Source organism: Archocentrus centrarchus, chromosome 14 (assembly GCF_007364275.1).
Source record: "Archocentrus centrarchus isolate MPI-CPG fArcCen1 chromosome 14, fArcCen1, whole genome shotgun sequence".
In the NCBI taxonomy this organism is placed as follows: domain Eukaryota; kingdom Metazoa; phylum Chordata; class Actinopteri; order Cichliformes; family Cichlidae; genus Archocentrus; species Archocentrus centrarchus.
Window position 1 is genome coordinate 36055503 of NC_044359.1, and position 20250 is coordinate 36075752.

Genomic DNA, 20250 nt, shown 5'->3' on the forward strand with positions numbered 1-20250 from the left:
TTAGTCCAGGCAGAAAAATGAGTCTGAATACCACAATACAGCATTGAAAGTGACATGTTTGTGTGCTCTTTATTCTGCTTGACTGCAGTGAGAGTACTGGGGGGGAAAAATCAAATCACCTGAGAGAAAGTCAGGCAGACGCAGACAAAACACCAAGAACAGTTGAAGTGCTCTAAAATGTTTGAAATAACCGGTCACCTAGGAGCTTACGAGAGCCACTTAAAGGCAACATATTCATATTTTCTTCTAGCAGGCAGCGAAAGGCACCGCTGCATGGAGAACACGCATTCCTTTGAATCGCGGACCTGGCCAGCCCCCTGTTGGTCACCATGAATAAGTACATGTACTAAAATGAATACTGGATAAATCTGAGCAGCATCGGGGAGTGCACACCAAACCTTTCTAAATGAGGAGAGATACAGTCACTATAACACACTTTACAAGCACAAGATTGTTCTTGATACTAAATACACGCTGGACAACTTTGTGAACGCCTGTGGTAAAATACCCTCAGATCAAATGTGCATTAATACTGTTTGGGGGGGATCTTCAGATCAATGGTAATTATTTTTACGAGACCTTCTGAGTAATTCTGAGTCATTTATAAACTTTGAAGGAAATCTATCGTTAACTCAGTGACCCTAACCTGACAATTAGTGCCTGTTTGAAGGCACTAGTTAGAAGGTGCTGTTCTGAGGATGAGGGAGGTTGTTTGGGCTTCGGTTATTATTCTACAGTGATGACGGTGACACAACTTTAGGAAATTGAGACTGAAAGTGAAAAGAAACGCGTTTTCTTCTTCTTCTCTGGCATCCTCACGTTTCTTCAGTGGCTTTACGCTTAAGTAACGACACATTTGATTGGTTAGCCCTCTGGTTGGTTTATCCAGTTGCACTCCGGTTTACTGTTACCAGGAAGCAGATGACGCGTTAGCGAAGGCTTAACCAGAGCTCGACCTGTAACTCTTTAAGAAATGGCGCGCTAGTTTGCAGCAAAAACTCAAACTGTATCTGACGTATATTTTACAGCTGTCGGCCTCAGTATAGCAGCGCCAGCAGTGACAACTAACTTACCTATAAAGCAGTGCGTTGGCTATTGTTAGCTGCTGATGCTAACGCTAGATAGATACCACAAAGTGTTGTTAAGTATGTCGTTAGCATCGTTTATAAAAATATTAATCGACACATCGGATTAGCTGTTTGGTGTGTTCAGTTGGTTCCCTTAAAAACGTTGCTTTAAAAATGGCAAATACTGTCCTTGAAGTAGGCACCGGCGTTTTCGTTATTGCAGCGGTCTGGATTGTGGCTCTTGTGTTTGGGATACTGCTGCTGAGAGCGTCTGGGTCCGCAAAGTGAGTGAAATAACAGCACACACGCAGTCTTAACTCTGATGGAAAAGATGAACATTTATACAGAAAAGCCCAAATAACAGACAGTTTAACTCATTCGGTGCCGTATTCCTTATTCATTTATGCCATTTGAATTGTATGTGGGCCTAAACGCTCAGTGTCAGGAACATAAATAACCTCACCTACAGCGTTAGCGAAGCTTTCGCTTAAATTGGGCATAGTTGTCACACAGTAACTACAGTAAAATGACAAAAATTGTCATCGTTCCTTCTTTCCGCTGCTCCCTTTAGAGGTCGCCACAGCGGATCATCTGCCTCCATCTCACTTTGTTCCTAACATCCTCCTCTGGCACACCAACACTCTGCATGTCCTCTATGGGGTAAGATAACTGTCAAAAAGAATGTATGTGTAAGGAGTCTAAATTCGTACATGTAAGTCAATAAACGTGCATAAATATAAGATTTGTATTTCGAATGCAATCTACAAAGTTACAACTTCGCAACAATACAAGTACAAATCACAAATTTACAAGTACAAGTTACAAAGTTACAACTTCTCAACAATACAAGTACAAATCACAAATTTACAAGTACAAGTTACAAAGTTACAACTTCTCAACAATACAAGTACAAATCACAAATTTACAAGTACAAGTTACAAAGTTACAACTTCTCAACAATACAAGTACAAATCACAAATTTACAAATACAAACCTCTAACCAGGGTTATAATAGTTTTGGATTTTACATTATAGTTTAGTTTTAGTTAGTTTTTACTTTTTTTTCTTTAATTCAGTTAGTTTTAATTAGTTTTCACAGAGCTTTTTCTCGTTTTTATTAGTTTTTATTTTTGGTTTCATGCTTAGTTTTAGTTAGTTTTAGTTAGTTTCAGTATTAGTTTTAGTATTTTCATACCTAATCAGGTGCAAGATTCAAGGCGCAAAAGTGATTGTTGTGTAATGAAAACTTGACAAAAGATACCGTTTAAAGAAATATAGTCAACAACCAGCTGTTCACAAGACATGCTAAATGTGTGTAATATTAAGGACACACATGAACATCAACAGGGAGAAACAAAGAAAAACATGAACTCCCAAACTCAATAAATTCTACAATAAACTCCACAATAAAGTTCAGCATCAGTGCAGCAGATTAACAGCACCTACATGTGGTGTTTGACAAAAACAAACTCTTTGAAGGAGCTCAAATCCAGCTGCATCCTGATGTTCTCACCACCTGAAGCTGCTTCTGTTTTGGAGCTAGCTCGGTTAGATGCTGCTAATTAAACTTGCAGGGTCTTTGCGGCCTCTGTACATAGCCTACGGAAGTTGCCGACCTCATGTCCACATTTATGCTTATGTAGCTGGATTGTGTGTGTTATTACCTTGTGGTCGTGTGCAGGTGTTTTATATGCAGCGCAGGCTGGGACTTCTTTTTTGGTCCTCGCTCTTTGTGCTCAGTTTTTTAGGTGCAAACATATTTGTCCCTGTTTTTTTTCACTTTCTTCATTCCTTCACGTCCATCCTGATAGTTTCAGCAGTCTCCTACTAGGAATTTGCTGACAGTTGTGAGTCCTTATATTGATGCTTTGATTATTATTCCTGATCGTTATTCTCTCACTGATAAAGTAGCCGGAAACGCACAAGGACGAAACAGTTTAGTCACAAGTTTCTGGGCTGCGTGGACCCGACAAGTAGTCCCGTTTCTCAGAGGCGCAGGCCAGGTTACCTGGTAGGATCAGAGCGGTTTCTGTTGTGCGCTTCTCAGGTGGACTTTGATGTTGCTGGTTTTTCCTGACTGAGAAATGTTCCGCACATTTTTCATCATCCACAACAAGACTTTAGATTCTATCTGTGCTCTTGTACTCAAAGAACCTCCATACGGGACTCTGCAGCTTTCTCTGCAGACCGCAGCCATTACTTTGCGGACCAGCGCGGTGAGCGCACGCACATGCGCACGCACTCAGTTGTCCGATGGCGCTCCCAGCTTAAACTCGGAGAGCGGAAACAATGATTTCATATCAATCCACAAGGCTTAAAAAAAAAAAACAAGTAAATGAAAGTCAGTTTATGGATAATTTCAGTTAGTTTTAGTTAGTTTTGTAAACTCACAATTCAGTTTTAGTTAGTTATCGTTTTTTCCTTTTAATTATAGTTTTTATTTATTTCAGTTAACGACAATGTTTTTTCAATTTCAGTTTTCGTTATTTCGTTCGTTTTCGTTAACTATAATAACCCTGCCTCTAACTATCGAACGTCATACTGCGCATGCGTTAAAAGACAACATTCTTATGGCGGATACTTCTTCCTGGTTGGTGGCTCATTCCGAACTATTCCGGTGGAGAAAGCCTTACTGGTTGTCTTATCTGTTGTCTGTTGTCTGTCTGCTGCCCCTCGACAGGCTGTGATGAATTGCCCTCTCTAACCGTTTGCCTGGCATTCCCTGACGAACCTAACCTGCTAGTTATCATTGACACCAGACTGTGAGCGGTGTTCAAAATCTCCGTTAGCTGCGCCTAGCAAACACATAATATTAGGTTATGTACCTCAACGGAAACTCCACAAAAATGACAGGAAACTCAGAATCATACTTCATAATCAACACAATAAGCCACCAACCAGGAAGAAGTATCCTCCATAAGAATGTTGGCTTTTTTTTTTTTTTTTTCCCCATTTTTGGCCACAGCGGCTTTTCGTGACAGGGGAGAGAGACAGGAAATGGAGGAAAGATACAGGGAAAGACACACAGGCAAATCGGCCCCGGGCCTGCACGGGACGCGAACCCGGGCCGCCCGCACTGCAACGCGGCGTGTGTATGTGGTATTGTGCTTCACCACTAAGCCACCCAGGCGCCCAGAATGTTGTCTGTTAACGCATGCGCAGTATGACGTTCAATAGTAAGAGGTTTGTACTTGTAAATTTGTGATTTGTATTGTTGAGAAGTTTTAACTTTATAGATTGCATTCGAAATACAAATCTTATATTTATGCACGTTTATTGACTTACATGTACGAATTTAGACTCCTTACACATACATTCTTTTTGACAGTTATCTTACCCCATAGTCCTCCTTCACTGCATCCATGAGCCTTCACTGTGGTCTTCCTCTTTTCCTCATCCTTGACAGCTCAATCTTTAACATCCCTTGTCCATTATATCCTCTATCCCTTCTCTGCACTTGTCCAAACCATCTCTGACTTTGTTTCCGAAACACTCAACCTGACCTCATAACTCATTTCTAATTTTGTCCATCCTGGTCACTCTTCCACTCTGCCACCTTCAGTTCTGCCTCTTGTAATTGTCCCTGCACTCTCTGCCTCACCTCTCTCGTGTACTGTCCCCACAGGTGTTTAAACTCATCTGCCTTCACTACCTCTACTTCTTACATTTTCACTGTTAAAGCTGTTTCCCTTTCATTCACACATGTATTGTGCCTTACTTCTACACTCTAAACCCAGATTTTGATTCCACTTAAAAATATTGAGTTCATATTACTTAAAATTGCCTAGAATGTGACCATTACTTGTTAATGCTGAGTAGACTGTACTTTTTGATGGTCTATCTTATTGTAATCATGTGTTTGAGTTAAAAAAACTTAATATCATCAAGTTTTGCACCTGCTAAAAATCTAGTTTATACCAGTTTTAACAGACTGGATTAATGTGCAGCTGCATGGTGGTGTGATGGTTAGCACTGCTGCCTCACAGGTAGAATGCCATCTAGAAGGTCTGGGTTCAATTCCGGCTTGGCCCAGGCCTCTTGCTGTTTGCAATAGTAGACATTTGGTGTTTTTGTTTGGTTTTTGTTCACAGCGCTCTCTCGTATAGTTTTTTATTGTTCCATGGACAAATGTTATTTGTAAATGTTAATGTACCAGCATTCAGCAGGGCTGAGTTTTATCATGTTTATTTACCAAATTTAAACAGACACAGTTCAACACTGTAAAAAATATTTGTGTTGTTGGGCGGCGTGGTGGTGTGGTGGTTAGCACTGCTGCCTCACAGCTAGAATAGCTATCTGATAGTCTGGGTTCAATTCCACCTTAGCCCGGGTCTCTTGCTGTGTGGAGTTTGTATGTTCTCCCTGTGTCTGTATGGGTTTCCTCCCACAATCTGAAGACATGCTACTGGGGTTAGGTTAATTGGTCTCTCTAAATTGCCCACAGGTGTGAATGGTTGTCTGTGTCAGCCCTGCAACAGGCTGGTGACCTGTACAGGGTGTACCCTGCATCTTCCTGCCTTGTCAGCTGGGATAGGCTCCAGCCCCCCCACACAACCATGAAAAGGATAGGGGGAATTGATTGATCAAAAGACATTTTATTTTTTCATGAACTATAAAACACAAGTTTGGTCAATTAGAACATACAATTTAGTTCAATTGGAAATGTAGTAGTGCTTACTTAACAGGCTGAGTTAAATGAACTGTTTCATTACTTAAAAAATTTAAGGCAACGAGTTACCTTGTTTTTTTTTTTTAAGTAGATTCAGCTTATCCGGGTTTACAGTGTACTCTCCAGTGTATACCTCCACCTCTCCAGGCTCTTTTTCACCTGCTCTCTACTCTGTCACTACAAAAATCACGCAGTCAACTGCAAACATCATAGTCCACAAAGATTCCTGCCTGACCTCATCTGTCAACCTGTCCACCAAACAAGAAGGGGCTCAGAGCAGATCTGTCATGTGATTCCACCCCCGCCTTGAACCCGTCTGTTGCTCCTACCCCCACACCTCAAAAATTGGTATGAGTACACTTCTTCTCCATTCATTCCTCAGGCATCCTCGTTCTCTCCAAGATGTGTTAAACAATCTGGTTAAAAAATCCACTGCCCTGCCTTCAGTTCAGTTCAGTTTTATTTATATAGCGCGAAATTGCAACAGTCAACTCAAGGCACTTTATATTGTATGGTAAAGACCATACAATAATACAGAAAAAAACCAACAATCAAAATGACCCCCTATGAGCAGCACTTGGTGACAGTGGGAAGGAAAAACTCCCTTTTAACAGGAAGAAACCTCCATCAGAACCAGGATCAGGGAGGGGGAGTCATCTGCTGCAACCAGTTGGGGGTCAGGGGAGGAAGACATGACAAAAGGCACACTGTGGATGAGAGGCAGAAATAAATAAAAACTAATGATTAAATGCACAGTGGTATGTAAACAGAATGAAAAGACGTGAATGAAGAAGAAATTCTCAATGCATCATGGACACCCCCAGCAGCCTAGAACTATAGCAGCATAACTAAGGGAGGATGCAGGGTCACCTGATCCCAGCCCTATGATCAAAAAGGAAAGTTTTAAGCCTAATCTTAAAAATAGAGAAGATGTATGTTTCCTGAATCCAAACTAGGAGCTGGTTCCACAGAGGAGGGGTCTTAAAGCTCAAAGTTCTGCCTTCCATTCTACTTTTAAATATCCTAGGAACCACAAGTAAGCCTGCACCCAAACAACCTCCCTCATCCCAAAGAACAGCACCTATTGCTAGCAGTCCTATATTTGTTTAATATGTGCTTTGAAGGACATATCCTGGTCAAAATTACTTCAAGATTCCTGACAGTATTACTGGAGGCCAAGGTAATGCCATCCAGAGTAAGTATCTGGTTAGACACCATGTTTCTAAGATTTGTAGGGCTCAGTACAAGAACTTCAGTTTTATCTGAATTCAGAAGCAGGAAATTAGAGGTCATCCAGGCCTTTGTCTTTAAGACATTCCTGTAGTTTAACTAATTGATGTGTGTCATCTGACTTCATGGATAGATAAAGCTGGGTATCATCTGCATAGCATTGAAAATGTATGCTATGCTTTCTAATAATACTGCCAAAGGGACACATGTATAATTTAAATAGAATTGGTCCTAGTGCAGAACCCTGTGGAACTCCATAATTAATCTTAGTGCATGAAGATTCCCCATTTACACAAACCAAATGAGGTCTTATTAGATGTGATTCAGACCACTGCAGTGCAGTACCTGTAATACCTACAATATGCTCTAATCTCTGTAAGAAAATATGATGGTCAACGGTAGGGCTGCAATGATTCGGCGACATAATTGATGATGTCAACTACAAAACTTAGTCGACGTGGAATTTTAATGTTAATGCGCCATATTCTAAAACCACGCATGTGATTTTGTAACTGCAGGAAGATATGGGGGCAGTATTGCCTCCATTGTCTGCCAATAACAGCAATACTAGCAAAGAAGAAAGTAACAAGAACAACATAACGATGGTGGAACAGAGAGGAGGGTGGAGAAAATGAAATAAAATGGAGACAGACTGTCAAAGGTGTGGGAGAATTTGACAGAAAACTAAAATAAAGCTGAATGCAGACTGTGCAAAGCAGAGCTTTCCTTCCACGGCAGCATCACTGCAATGCTGAGCGTTTAAAACGCCGTCACCCTGGAGCTGTGACGTCAGCTCTGGATGGGTACATTTTAAAGAGTTAACACATAGTTGATACCCTCTTAATGTTACAGTAATGTTTCTGTTAGTTTACCTGTCGGAAACAAGCTCTCATGGATGACATTTGCTAAGCGGCACCATTTCAGTTATGTTAGCTAACGAGTGAAGGACAAGAGGAGCAGCTACATTGTCTCCTTTTTTTTTTTTTTTTCTCGCATCAATATCAGCATTCATTCTGAATAGTAAACCTCTTCATGAACTGAATCATCTGTAAACTTTTCAGCTGTTTTGGACAGAAAAATCTTTTTAATTTGAAGCCTTATTTGAACTTTTGGACAGAGGCCATTTTTATTTACTTATTTGTACATTATATTTTCATTTAAAAATAAAAATTGCATTCAATTTAATATGTTTTGTTTATTTGATATTTATTGTGATGGTCACATTAATGTTAAAAATACATTTGATTAGTTTCAAACTTGTATTTTAATGGGTCATTATTTTATTTGTGAGAAGAGACAACAAGGTGATAACAGGTGAGCAGGTTTGAACAAGTGAGGTAAGATTGAAATAATCATTGACTAATCGACTAATCAAAAAAAAATAATTGACAGATTAGTTGACTACCAAAATAATCTTTAGTTGCAGCTAGGGCTGCATAAAACGATTATTTTAGTAATCGAGTATTCTATCGATTATTCCATCGATTAATCGAGTAATCGGATAAGAAATACTTTTTTTATTAACAGTTTATCTGCATATTTTAACTTCCGTAATGCAGTTTTTCGCCGTGTGAACAAACAGCGGTGGATGGAGCAGCTACAAAGTTCTCTTTTCTTCACCTTAACACTTGCTGATCAGGTGCTTGATGAAGGACCTCCAGCTGTTTCCCAGTAAAGATTTTAATGGTGGTTACTAAAAGAAAAAGCTGCTGTTTTGGACGCTGTTTTGGACGCTGGAAAAACGTTTCCTTTTGCGGTAATGCAGTTCTATGTTGGTTTGCCAGCCACCAATAAACCCACAAAAAGACGACGGAGCACTAATGCTAGTGAGGAGCGCCGCTTACACCGAGACAGCTGAGCGCTGCAGAGTTTAAACGAAGCATCGACACAGTAAATTTGTGTTGATAATTTTTTAGAATCGATTTAATCGAGTTAATCAATGAATCGTTGCAGCCCTAGTTGCAGCCCTAGTCAACAGTAATCGCTAGGTAGCTAACAGCGGTAATTCTCAGCCCGGCGCAAGGATACCTCAGCAAGGGGCAGTGCCGGGTGATCAGGCACTAGCTAGAACCCTGAAAAGGAAGGTTGGACATTTGCCTATAATTAGCTAAGACAGCTGGGTCAACTGATGGCTTTTTAAGTAATGGTTTAATTACTGTCACCTTAAAGGCCTGTGGTACATAGCCTATTAATAAATATAGATTGATCATATTCAAGATTGAAGCATTAATGTTAGAACTTCTTTGAGCAGTCTTGAAGAAATGGGGTGTAATAGACACACTGATGACTTGGAGGAAGTAACTATTGCTAGACATCTCCATACCTCCACAGGTCCGGACCAACTGCCTTCATCCTCTTTATAGCTGCCCTCACTTCCTCCTCACTAATCCTGTGCACTTCCTGATTCACTGTCCTCCAGCTGTCCTTTTTCATTTTCTTCATTCATGAGCTCCTCACAGTACTCCTTCCATCTTCTCAAATTACTCCCTTCACTCGTTAGTACATTTCCATATCCATCCTTAATCACCCTAACCTGCTGGACATTCTTTCCAGCTCGATATCTCTGCCTGGCCAATTAGTTTAAGTCCTTTTCTCCTTCCTTAGTGTCCAGCCTCACGTGCAACTCACTATAAGTACTTTCCTTTGCCACCTCTCTCTTTGGTATACACCTAGCCTCCCAGTACTTCTGTCTACTTTCTTCATCTCCCTGATTATCCCACTTTTGTCTTTGTTAATCTCTTCCTTTGAATACTTTCCTGTATTTCCGCACCACCAAGTCTCTTTGTCCTCTTACCTCTGCAGAGCATACACCAAACACCTTCTTGGTGTTTAGTTTCCTTCACCACTTCAGCTGTACTTTCTCAGAGCCTGTCTCAACTCCTGCCTGAACTTCTTCAACTTCCACCATATAGTTCTTGCCTCTGCTTTCACTCACTTCCTCTTCTTGATTTCCAAAGTCATTCTACAGACCACCATCCAGGGCTGCCTAGCTACTTTCTTCCCTGACACCATCTTGCATTCTTCTAACCCTTTCAGACTGCACCTGTGTACCACGTAGAACATCTGTGTACATCTTCTACTCTTATACGTCACCCTATGTTCCTCCCTTTTCTTGAAGTACGTGTTCACCACAGTCATTTTCATCCTTTTCGCAAAATCTACCACATCTGTCCTTCTGCCTTCCTCTCCTTAACAACATACCTACCCAACACCTCCTCATCACATCTGTTCCCTTCACCTTCATATCCATTGAAATCTGCTCCAATCACCCCTCTCCACCCCACTCTACTGCCTCATCCAGCTTACTCCAGAATTATTCTTTCTGTTTTAACTGACATCCAAATTTTGCAGCATACACACTGACAGCATTCACATCACCACTTCAATTTCCAGCTTCAAACTCATGATCCTGTACGATGCTCTCTTCACCTCCACAGTACTGTTCACATATTTGTCCTTCAAAGATGACATATTTGTCATTCTAATCTCATGTTTGATGATCTGCGTGTTTGATTTGGAAAGATTTCATCTCAGATGGCCTTCCTGACACTTCCTTCCCCATTTATCCAGACTTGGAATCAGCACTAGGAATACACTGGCTTGTGGCCCACCTGTGGCTGGGTTAAAATGCTAAAAAATAGAATGTTTCAAAATACCAGTAAGGACCAGAGCTGAGTGTTTCAGAGGGGGCGGGGGACAGAGGAGGTGTTAAGTGCTTGAAAACAATCTTAATTAATGCCAAGGGAAGGAATTTTGCATGGACACACTGATTAAACATTATAAAATATGTTCTGGGTGGATTTAACAGCCAGTGGCTGATTTTAATGTAGTTATTACTTTTTTCTAACAAAAACATTTTTTTTGCTGTTTTATGGTCTACTCAGTGAGACCAACAAAAAATCAATATTTCCATGAAACTTTTAACAAAACCGTCCCCATATGCTGCTGCGCTGATTGAGTGCTGCAAGGTGTATCACTGCAGCACTCAATCACTGCAGCACTGATTGAGTGCTGCAGTGATACACCTTGCACTCCCTGCTGATTAACATTTGTGCAGTTATTCAACATCAGACCATTAAACTACTAAAGTCAGTGGTAAATTTGTACTCCTGTGAGACCAAACACTGTGCAATTACAGTAAAGTTTAAATGCGTGAAACATGATGCTATTTACTTGATTGGAAAGTTAACAACTTTTGAAAACCACAATAACGGCCACCATTGTTTAGATTGGTACTTTATGATGACATTAGCCTCGGGCCTCCCTGCATTTCCTGCATGTCTTACAGCTCATTAACTCAGTAGTGGAGTCCTCATCCTCAATCCTCTGTTGGAATCGTATGTGTCTTCTCAGGTTAGGAGTTCTTCCTGTTTTCCTCTTGGCTCTCACCGTCACTTTGGTGCTGGTGTTTTTCCCCCGCAACCCAGAGACTCCCCTGCCTTTCAAAGATATAGAGGTGAGCTCAATTCACCATTCACAGATCTGCTGTCACACATACAAATTTAAACTAGTGGGTCAGTGTCTTCATGTGTACCTTTCTTTATTGGATAAGTAAACTCATATTCAGGTCTCATGTCCTGCCTGGAATAAGAATGTCTTTTCACTCATTTTTGTTTGGTGTACAGGGAGGCAGTTTTTATGCTTACTGTATAGAGCTGATAAATCAGTGTCAAGAAAATAATGCCACTGATTTAAAATGTATTAATTACAATATAAAAACCTGTGCTATTATAATATAACCTGGCTAAGGATGCATTGATTTATCTGTCGTAGCTCAGTATTGCCAATATTCACCTTACTGACCACCTCACATGGTCAGTAACCTCAGTGGTGATTTTCACCAATGTGGTCTATAAGGTGACTTTTTCTAATGTCAGTATTTGAATGTACTCTGTTGTTTCTTGTTAGTTTTGTAGTGTGTATCCAGTTCCGTATGACTGAATTAGTATTCACTTACACATTTTAACTGGTGACAGAGATGGTGAGGTGGGGAATCACAGATGAAACGACCGGACATTCACGGCTTACCTTTCACATTGTTACCACCGGCACTAATACACTGTATACATTTACAGTTTGGAAATAAAGCCACTGACAGCACTCAGTACGCGCTGCATATCTTTGAGTGCTTATCATAAGGCTACGTTCACCCTAAAAATTCAAAGAAATTATTACGAGTAAATAGGGGATGCTGCTGTTTTGTGATGATCAGAGTTTTTATTTTTATTTCAAGTTTTTGTTTTTAAGTCATTTTAGTTTGAATCGGTTTCCAGAGTAGGTTTGCTCCTTTCAGTTCATTTTTTATTGTTTGAAAATATTTGGTTTTAGTTTCATTTTTATTAGTTTCATTGTTAGGTTTAGAGTTTTTAATTGTTATCATATGGAGGGCATATGTCGGAGTATTATTTAGGAAGCTCAGTACAGGTGTGACAATAAAAACACACAACTTTTTGAAAGCAGTGGACTTATTGAACGTGTGTTGTAGACATCCGGAGTCTTAAACAGTTCAGGCAGGTTGTGATCAAATTTGATCAAACTAACAGATTCCAAATCTAAGGATATTTCCTCTGTATTTTAGTTAGTTTTTAAAATTGTTTCAGTTTACCTTTTTTTTTTTTCAGGAGTCTATTTTTTATTTTTAGGTTAGTTAATTAAAATGTTTTGTCACATCTAGTTTTAGGTTTTTGTTCAGTTTTAGTTTGCTATAACAAAAAGTTGTGGCTCCGTCAGTCTGATTGCTCATGTATACTTTTTGTATAAATGAGACTCCGGGACTTTACAGTTGGTATGTTCCTATTTAATAACAGCATAATGTAGTTCATTTGGAAATGATGCGGGCCTGTGATGCCTTCAGTCTTGATGTAAGGCCATTTGGCATTCATTTCCACCAAATGTTTTGGGTGCAGAATGAAAAATGAGGATTTAGAGCCCACAAATGAACAGATAGCTTTAGTAGAATACTCATCTCATGCACAATAAATTATATTCATTAATCAATTATTTAATCACATATAGTACCTGCATTCCTGATGCTCAGAGACAAGGCTCTACGATAGAGCATTTTATCACAGGTGAATGTTGTTATTATGTACAAAGGTGAAATATATTTAGTTCTAATAGGCAAAGATCTGATCATCCAGGGCTGCAAAGCACAGAATTTATTACATTTATTTGTACTGATGTAAGATCTAGGTCTTATTAACAGCCAATCCGCAATGAAACCTCAGTTCTGCTGTAATGTAAGGCAGTATCTGCACAACACTGTATGCCTGTAAATAGTGCCACTGTGTGCACTTCTGTGCATGTGCTTGTCGTAAAAGGCCTGGTCTGCTTTATCTTAGACCAACAGCAACACAGAACAAACACTCCCCCATGCTGCCTCAGGGTCGTGCCAATAAGCCGGCCAGATCTGCCAAGCAAGCTGCCACCCCATAGAAATAGCAGAGCAGATCTGCATCCTGACCAGCTCATGTTTTATATCCTTTGTGCAAAGGCAGATACCAGACCAACAACAGAGAGAGAGGGAGGCAGCAAAATCAGATTTCCTGGATTTCTCTACAAGGCTCCCAAGTAAAACGAACCCATGCCTGCTAATTATCACTCACAAGTTTGCTTGCTTACTTCTCAAGTCATTGTCAAGGCGCACATTATTTCTCAGGATTTGGGATAAAATACAGAAAAAATGTCAAGGCTTTCATTTCCCACAAAGATGTAAAAACAATGTTTGATTTTGCTCATCCATCACTTCATGAAAACCTCAAAACAGAAGGACGCACTTCACCCACCGCAAATACAGCAAGATACACAAAATGTTAAAAGAAAAGAAGAAGAGATGAAAAGCGTGGCTTCATCTCCTTTCTGTGGTGTGTGTAGCAACACCTGTAATGCAGAAAACAGATCATCCACCCTCCCCCATATGATCAGAAACAGCATTTAAATGAAGGCAGATATGCATGTTAGGGTGGGCACAGTTAGTGGTTAGTGTGTTCATATCATGTTTTGATGTACACCCATTTTCAGCACACGCACACACACACACACACACGAAACCGTCAAACTTAGCTGCAAGCAGAAAGAAAAGTGAGAGAGAGAAAAATGTCTAACCTCTTGTTGTTAAAGAAAAGTAAAATATCATAGTGCCAATTAGACCAGTCCCAGAGTAGGGGTGGGGGGTGGTTTGTATTACACCCCGTAGTTCCCCCACCTCCCCCCACTGCCTGCCTGCTCCCACCGTGCGTCCTGTGGCACATTAATAAAACATGGCCCACACTTTGGGCTCCTGCTTGCTGCGTAATTGGCAAATTAAAAAGTGAGATGTATTAAATGCATCCATAAGAAACAACATACATCAGCCCCACCTCTCATAGACACCAGTGGGTGCACACACACACACACACACACACACACACACACACACCCCTGCTCTCATTCCACAACGGTCCCTGTGAAAGCTCGCTTTAGACAGCAGTCGAGTTGCCGCTCTCCTTCCATTATTTGGCTTAAGGGTGTTTTCTCAGCTTGTCTTCTTGTATTCATGGGAGGCTCATGATCAAAATTATAACACGCATCCATTAATGAAGTGTTGATTAAATCTTTCTAATGGCAACTTTTAAAAGTCCAAACTTCCCCTTATCCAAGAAACAGCACCATCAGTGTAGCAGATGTGTTGTTTTTCTGAGCCCTGCGCCTTGCTTGCTTCTTCTGTTAATCGGCATGTTGCTTGGGTGAGCTGCAGTGCTGTGTTCTTTGTTTCCCTGCTGATCATCTGTCTAGATAAGGAACAGCAGGATTCCAGAATAAAGACAAGCCTGAATCAGCTCTAAGTTGTGCGAGAGTGAAACAACAAACATGTTTCCAGTCACAGCGTATTCCTTGAACAGACACAGTGTCAGAGGCTTGATGATCAGTTCGAGTCCAGCGTCCATCAGTACACTTCCTTACAGTATTACACTCCTTCCATCATACTGAACTCAGCCCACGTATTGAACTGATTTTCTTGTTCCACAAACTATCTGAAACCATTTTTTGATGTGTAAGATAATAAGAAGCTGTGCCTACATAAGTGCTAAATGTAAACAGTATATTTTATTAAATTATTATATGCCATTTTCTGTCTCTGGGTTTATATATATAATGACAGTTTTGTAACGGCAGGGACACAGAGACAGATGCAGCTGGTTGTTGCACAGATTGTTAACGAAGGTCAATGTACCCATGCAGTTCATTCAATCAGTGTATTATTGCATCAAATTGTGTCAGATAGTGATCTTACTGTAAGTTGTAAATTAGAATTTCCAGTGCAGGCAGAAACGAGGGCTCTTTCTAAAGTGGACTGCAGGGATTTTTTTTTTTGCTATCTTTCTGCTATTTGAACCCAGAAGTGTTTGAACCCACAGCAGGTCAGAACTCTAAAAAAGAATACTGTACACCTGCTGTAGGACCGGCTGCCTTTCAGTAGCCAGCACAGGCAAAGTGTTCCCCACTGTGAGAGCGTGTGGGCCAGCGTGTCTGTACACCTGTATGTCACAGCCTGCAGACCGGCTCTCTCTCCACTGCTGTACTCCACCGGAGATTCACAACTAAGTTAGTTAGAAAGAAAGTGCAGCAATATCTTTGACTGGCATATATCTGTGGCATCACAGTTCACCTAATGTTTCAGGTCTGTCTGAGCATTTGAGTTATGCAGTGATGCAGTTATCAGAAAAGTCTTTTCTGATTGAGGATCTCATATCATCGTGTTTCCATGGATGCTGTAAATGAACGAGGCTGCACAGAGGCTATCAAAATTTAATTAAACAATTTTTCAGCACTTATTCATTATTCATAAAACAGACTAAACGCTATGGTGGAGCCACATTTAATCTGTATGTTAGGTAGCAGTGCTTTATGTCCGCTTATGTGTAAAGCACATTGAGTGATCACTAAGACCAGGAAAGCACCATATAAATGCCAGCCGGTCCACTCTGTGGGTCGCGATGTTTGCGCTCACGGTTCTTAGCATCACGGCTCGCAGGAGTCATCAAACCTGTCTGGATTTGGTGCTAAGCTTTGAGTGAACTGGGGTACCCAGTGCTACAATAGTCTGGCCCTTGTTTGGCATGATAACGCAGTACAAACTCAATCTGGAAAAAAATGAGGAAAAAAAATCACAATTCATTAAATTGTAAATGTTTACATTTTATAAATCATCTTATCAGACTTACAATATCAGTATTGTAATTAACTCGTGGAAATGGCTCCTTTCACGTTTTCCTCATTGATTCAGACTTAACTGATTGTTTTTCTTTTAAATGACCAGTATATGCATCCAGTATGCTTCTATCCTGCCCATTTAAAGCACATATTTACAGCAAGTTTTTCTTTTTCTTTGCCGTTTAGGCTGCATGAATATAACTTATGTTTTAGAACCATTAATTCTAAAATGAACTGTTATCTAGCATTTTCATCTCAGATGTAATATAGTCTAAAACATCTACTGAGAGGTATTGCTTGATTGTGATTATGACTGATTATTGATTATGAAATGAAAATAAAGCGGGCACCCTGATGTTGTAAATTGTGTGAAACAGGGCCAGAACAGCATGTCTGCCGAATCCAGCACAGATTTGGGGAATTCAGGCATTTCCAGCTATCTGAAATTAAATCAAACTGTGCATCCGGCCAAACGCGCGCTCCTCTCTCACCCTCCACAGTTGACGGCAGTCAGGAGTTTGTTGGAAAACAAAGGCAGTTAAAGCTCAACCTTACACAAAGAAATTCATCAGTGGTGATGCCACATCTATAGCAGTATAAGTTAGTCTGATAACTGGTTTCTATCCAGGGAACTATTTAAAAAATATTGAATGCTTGCATTTCTCACTGAGAAATCCACGATTTATGAATATACGTGCAGATATTTTCCAGTTTAAAATACAAGTTGTCTTCATTCTCCATCTATGTCATTAAATTTCCTCACCACATTCTGCACCACTGTTGGCTTTAAAATTAGCTGTGATGTCACAGATCTTTCTGCTGAGGCTATTTATGAAAGTGAGATTTAAGGTGAGCACAGCGGAGTCATTCCTCCTTCAGGAGCCTCTGTACAGTCTAAGTGTGTGTCTGTGTGCTGAATGCCTGTTTGCACTTAAGGCCTTTCTGAAGCTCTTTCACGACATCTAGTGGCTAATGGAGGAAATGGATGAACTAACGTGTTTTCTATGAACTAGACACTACAAATTCTCCCACAGTCCAGAGGCATTCATGTAGTGGGGTTAGGTTGTTTGGTGGTTCTAAATTGCCCATAGGTGTGAATGTGAGTGTGAATGCTTGTGTGTCTCTCTGTGTTAGCCCTGCGACAGGCTGGCGACCTGTCCAGAGTCCAGGGTGTACCCTGCCTCATGCCTGATGGCATCTGGGATAGGCTCCAGCCCCCACTCCCCCGCGACACTACAAACTCCTAATGGATTCACTTTCTCTTCCCTCTGCAGATAGTGGACACTTTGTTCATCGGCCGCTACGTGCTTCTGGCTGCGGTGAGCGCCATCTTTCTGGTGGCGTTCTTCATGCTGCTTCCCTTTCACTTCCTGGAGCCAGTGTATGCCAAGGCCTTAAAAACACATTAGAGTTGGCACCAGAATCATAATGCTGATTTACCCAAGATGACAAGTAGTGAAACCCCCAGCCCCCCTTCATGTGAAATCATTGTGAACACAAGATCCAGTTTTGTCTTCAGACTGCTGTTTGTGTGTTCCTGACTGCTTATACAACAATATAAATGTAATATATCTGGGTGGTGTTTTTGTATCATGTTCTTCTATCATTTAACATAAATTTAGATTTTATGTATCAAGCATGCCGGTAATTCTTGGTCAACCAGTAGTGAAACATTCCATTCATCTTTTTTTATCCATAAATAAATAAATAAAAATATGTGATTATGACTCTCATTTTTTTGGTACTGGTTTATTTCTCTAAGGTAACTCATGACTATGTTACCAACAGCACATGGTGCACATGTAGTCAGGATAACTCAGGATTAGGTCATTAAAATTCTAGATGCATTTTATACGATGTGCCGTTTGCAGCTGTCTGAGGGTGAAGTCTGGCTCTTCAAATGGACTGACTGATGAGCAGTGTTAATATAGCAGTTTTTTGGTTTGTTTTTACAAAATCTAATTCATGTTATACCGATAAAAAACTGTAATTTGAATGATAGCCTGAACAAAGTCATGGATTTGTGTCAGTAAAATAATTCAGTGTACCTTATTTTTGTATTATCCATAATATTTCTGGACCAGATACATTTTTAGTTAAATGCATCAGTCATTTTTTTGTAGACTACATCTTCTTGGTTAATTTATAGTCACTCAATTAGATTCATTCTTCTTACTGTAAAGTCTCATTGTCTGACACTGCCATTCAAACATGAAGCCAATTTCATATCATTGGCCATCAAACAGTGCTTGGGGGGGGGGGGGGGGGGGTTCTTGCTAATAATCTCCCTTCATTACCTTTCCTTCTGTTCTCTGCCATTGAAGCTCCAGTTTATGCTGGAGTAATATGAACTGTGTTTTTCAGAGAAGCATTCCATCGAGATTGGATAATTAAAAGATATCTCATGGCAAAGTACAATTACACTTGTATTAAAAAAACTGATACCTATATTAGGAGAATTCAGGTTCATTTTAGCCTAGCACCAGCTGCTGGACTTAAGCTTGATCACGTATAAGGTCCCTTCTTCAGCTATCATCAGGTAACGCCAAGAACTAAAGATCGAGTCATCGCTCCAGCTGTTCGTGTTGGTTGCTGGGCGATTGCTGCAGCAGCGTCTGGTGATGGTCCACGTGGACTGATTGCTCTGATGTGCAGCACACATTAAAGAAAGTTGGGTTAGGAAAGAAAAATGACACATTTTTGGAGAGCAGCCATTGAAGAGAACAGTGACCCCCTTCTAGACTAAGGTCTAAATAATGCACATTTAAATGTAAGTGTTGGATAAGTCAATCCTGTCATATTCTGTAAGTGCTGTTAGTACACTGACAAACACAGTGCTGCATTCACATGGTCCCGATGGTGATTCCATGGGGTCTCAATAAGCAGATGATTCCATAGAGTAATGAGCTTTTGCAGTCCAGAGGCTCAATTATAAACACTTACCCCCTTCCCGCCTCCATTTTAAAAGTGTGAAGCCTGAGGAGACATGGAGTGGAATTCCAACCAGGACGATGAAAGAGAATCTAATGAATCAAAACCAATCCTATTAGTTCCAGCCCACATCTCCATACTGTGGTCCTTTTTCTGCATAACAATCCACCGCATGATTTCGCACAAGCTGGGGGACTGGGGGGGATTTCAGCGGGGTGGGATAAGGGATCCGAAACCTTTCAACCTAGAGGGACTTGTTGGCTGTAATTGACCGCATGAATACCGCAAAACATGATCTTAGCCCCCGCAGAAAGCTGCACTGAGTGCTTTTAAAAGCAGTGAAATTGAAGGAGAGGCTCAGCTGGCAACAAGCTTCCCTTTGACTTCACTGGAAACTTTTGGGTTCTTTTGCTTTAATTTATCACCAAAACGGCCTTTCTGAAAACATCCAGTTTCTATTTCAAGGTCACAATGCAAAAGGTGTTTACACCAATTCCCTGCTGTCTCTACAGCTTCCAAGCTCAAGGTTTTACATCCTCTGAAGTCTGGGCCTAGAAGAAGCCAGTATTCCCTGGCTCTCATTTTCACACACTCGCTCGCTCTACCTCACCTTTTTAATCTTTCTCCCCCATCTTCCTCTATCCTCAATCCTTTCCTCATTTTAATTTTTGCTGCTAAACTCCATCTCTAGGGAGTGGGAAAATGAGCAGAACAAAGAACGTGGGGGTTTGAGGATCATTTGGAACTGGGAGATGCTGTCTTTGTGGCACAGCCAGCTGGACATATAAAGAGATGGGGGGTGGGAGAGATACAGACAGAGAAAGCTATGCAAGGGCAAAGAGGTGTGAGCTGAAAGCTCAGGGTGCATGGTTGTGAAACTGCGGAGGGGCTGGTTGCTCTCCTTAGGGTAGATCCTGCATTTGGATGCACTCAAGCAGAACTTCTGGCTTGCCCTTCACATCCTTAGCCATCTTTGTTTGTGATATGGTCACCGCCCCACCCAGCTCCCACAACACTGACAATCCATTAAAGATTTCAGGCAAAGTTGGTGCACTTATCCCAAAAGAATGTCATTCAGTTCATGTTAAATCAAGCAGATGCCAATGTTTGCTATCCTTTCAGCTAGTTTGGTAAATAAAACCGGAGTCTTTTGTGGGGAAA

At 40.7% G+C, this 20250-nt stretch overlaps 1 protein-coding gene across 1 annotated transcript; it reads left to right on the plus strand.

Moving 5' to 3' along the window:
• The first annotated feature begins 909 nt into the window (after window positions 1–909).
• tmem218 (transmembrane protein 218) lies at window positions 910–17839 on the plus strand. The gene is made up of 3 exons (XM_030746946.1): window positions 910–1351; window positions 11320–11422; window positions 17433–17839. Exons 1-3 carry the CDS (start codon window positions 1242–1244, stop codon window positions 17565–17567), a joined length of 348 nt encoding a protein of 115 aa, XP_030602806.1. The 5' UTR covers window positions 910–1241; the 3' UTR covers window positions 17568–17839.
• The last annotated feature ends 2411 nt before the right edge of the window (window positions 17840–20250 follow it).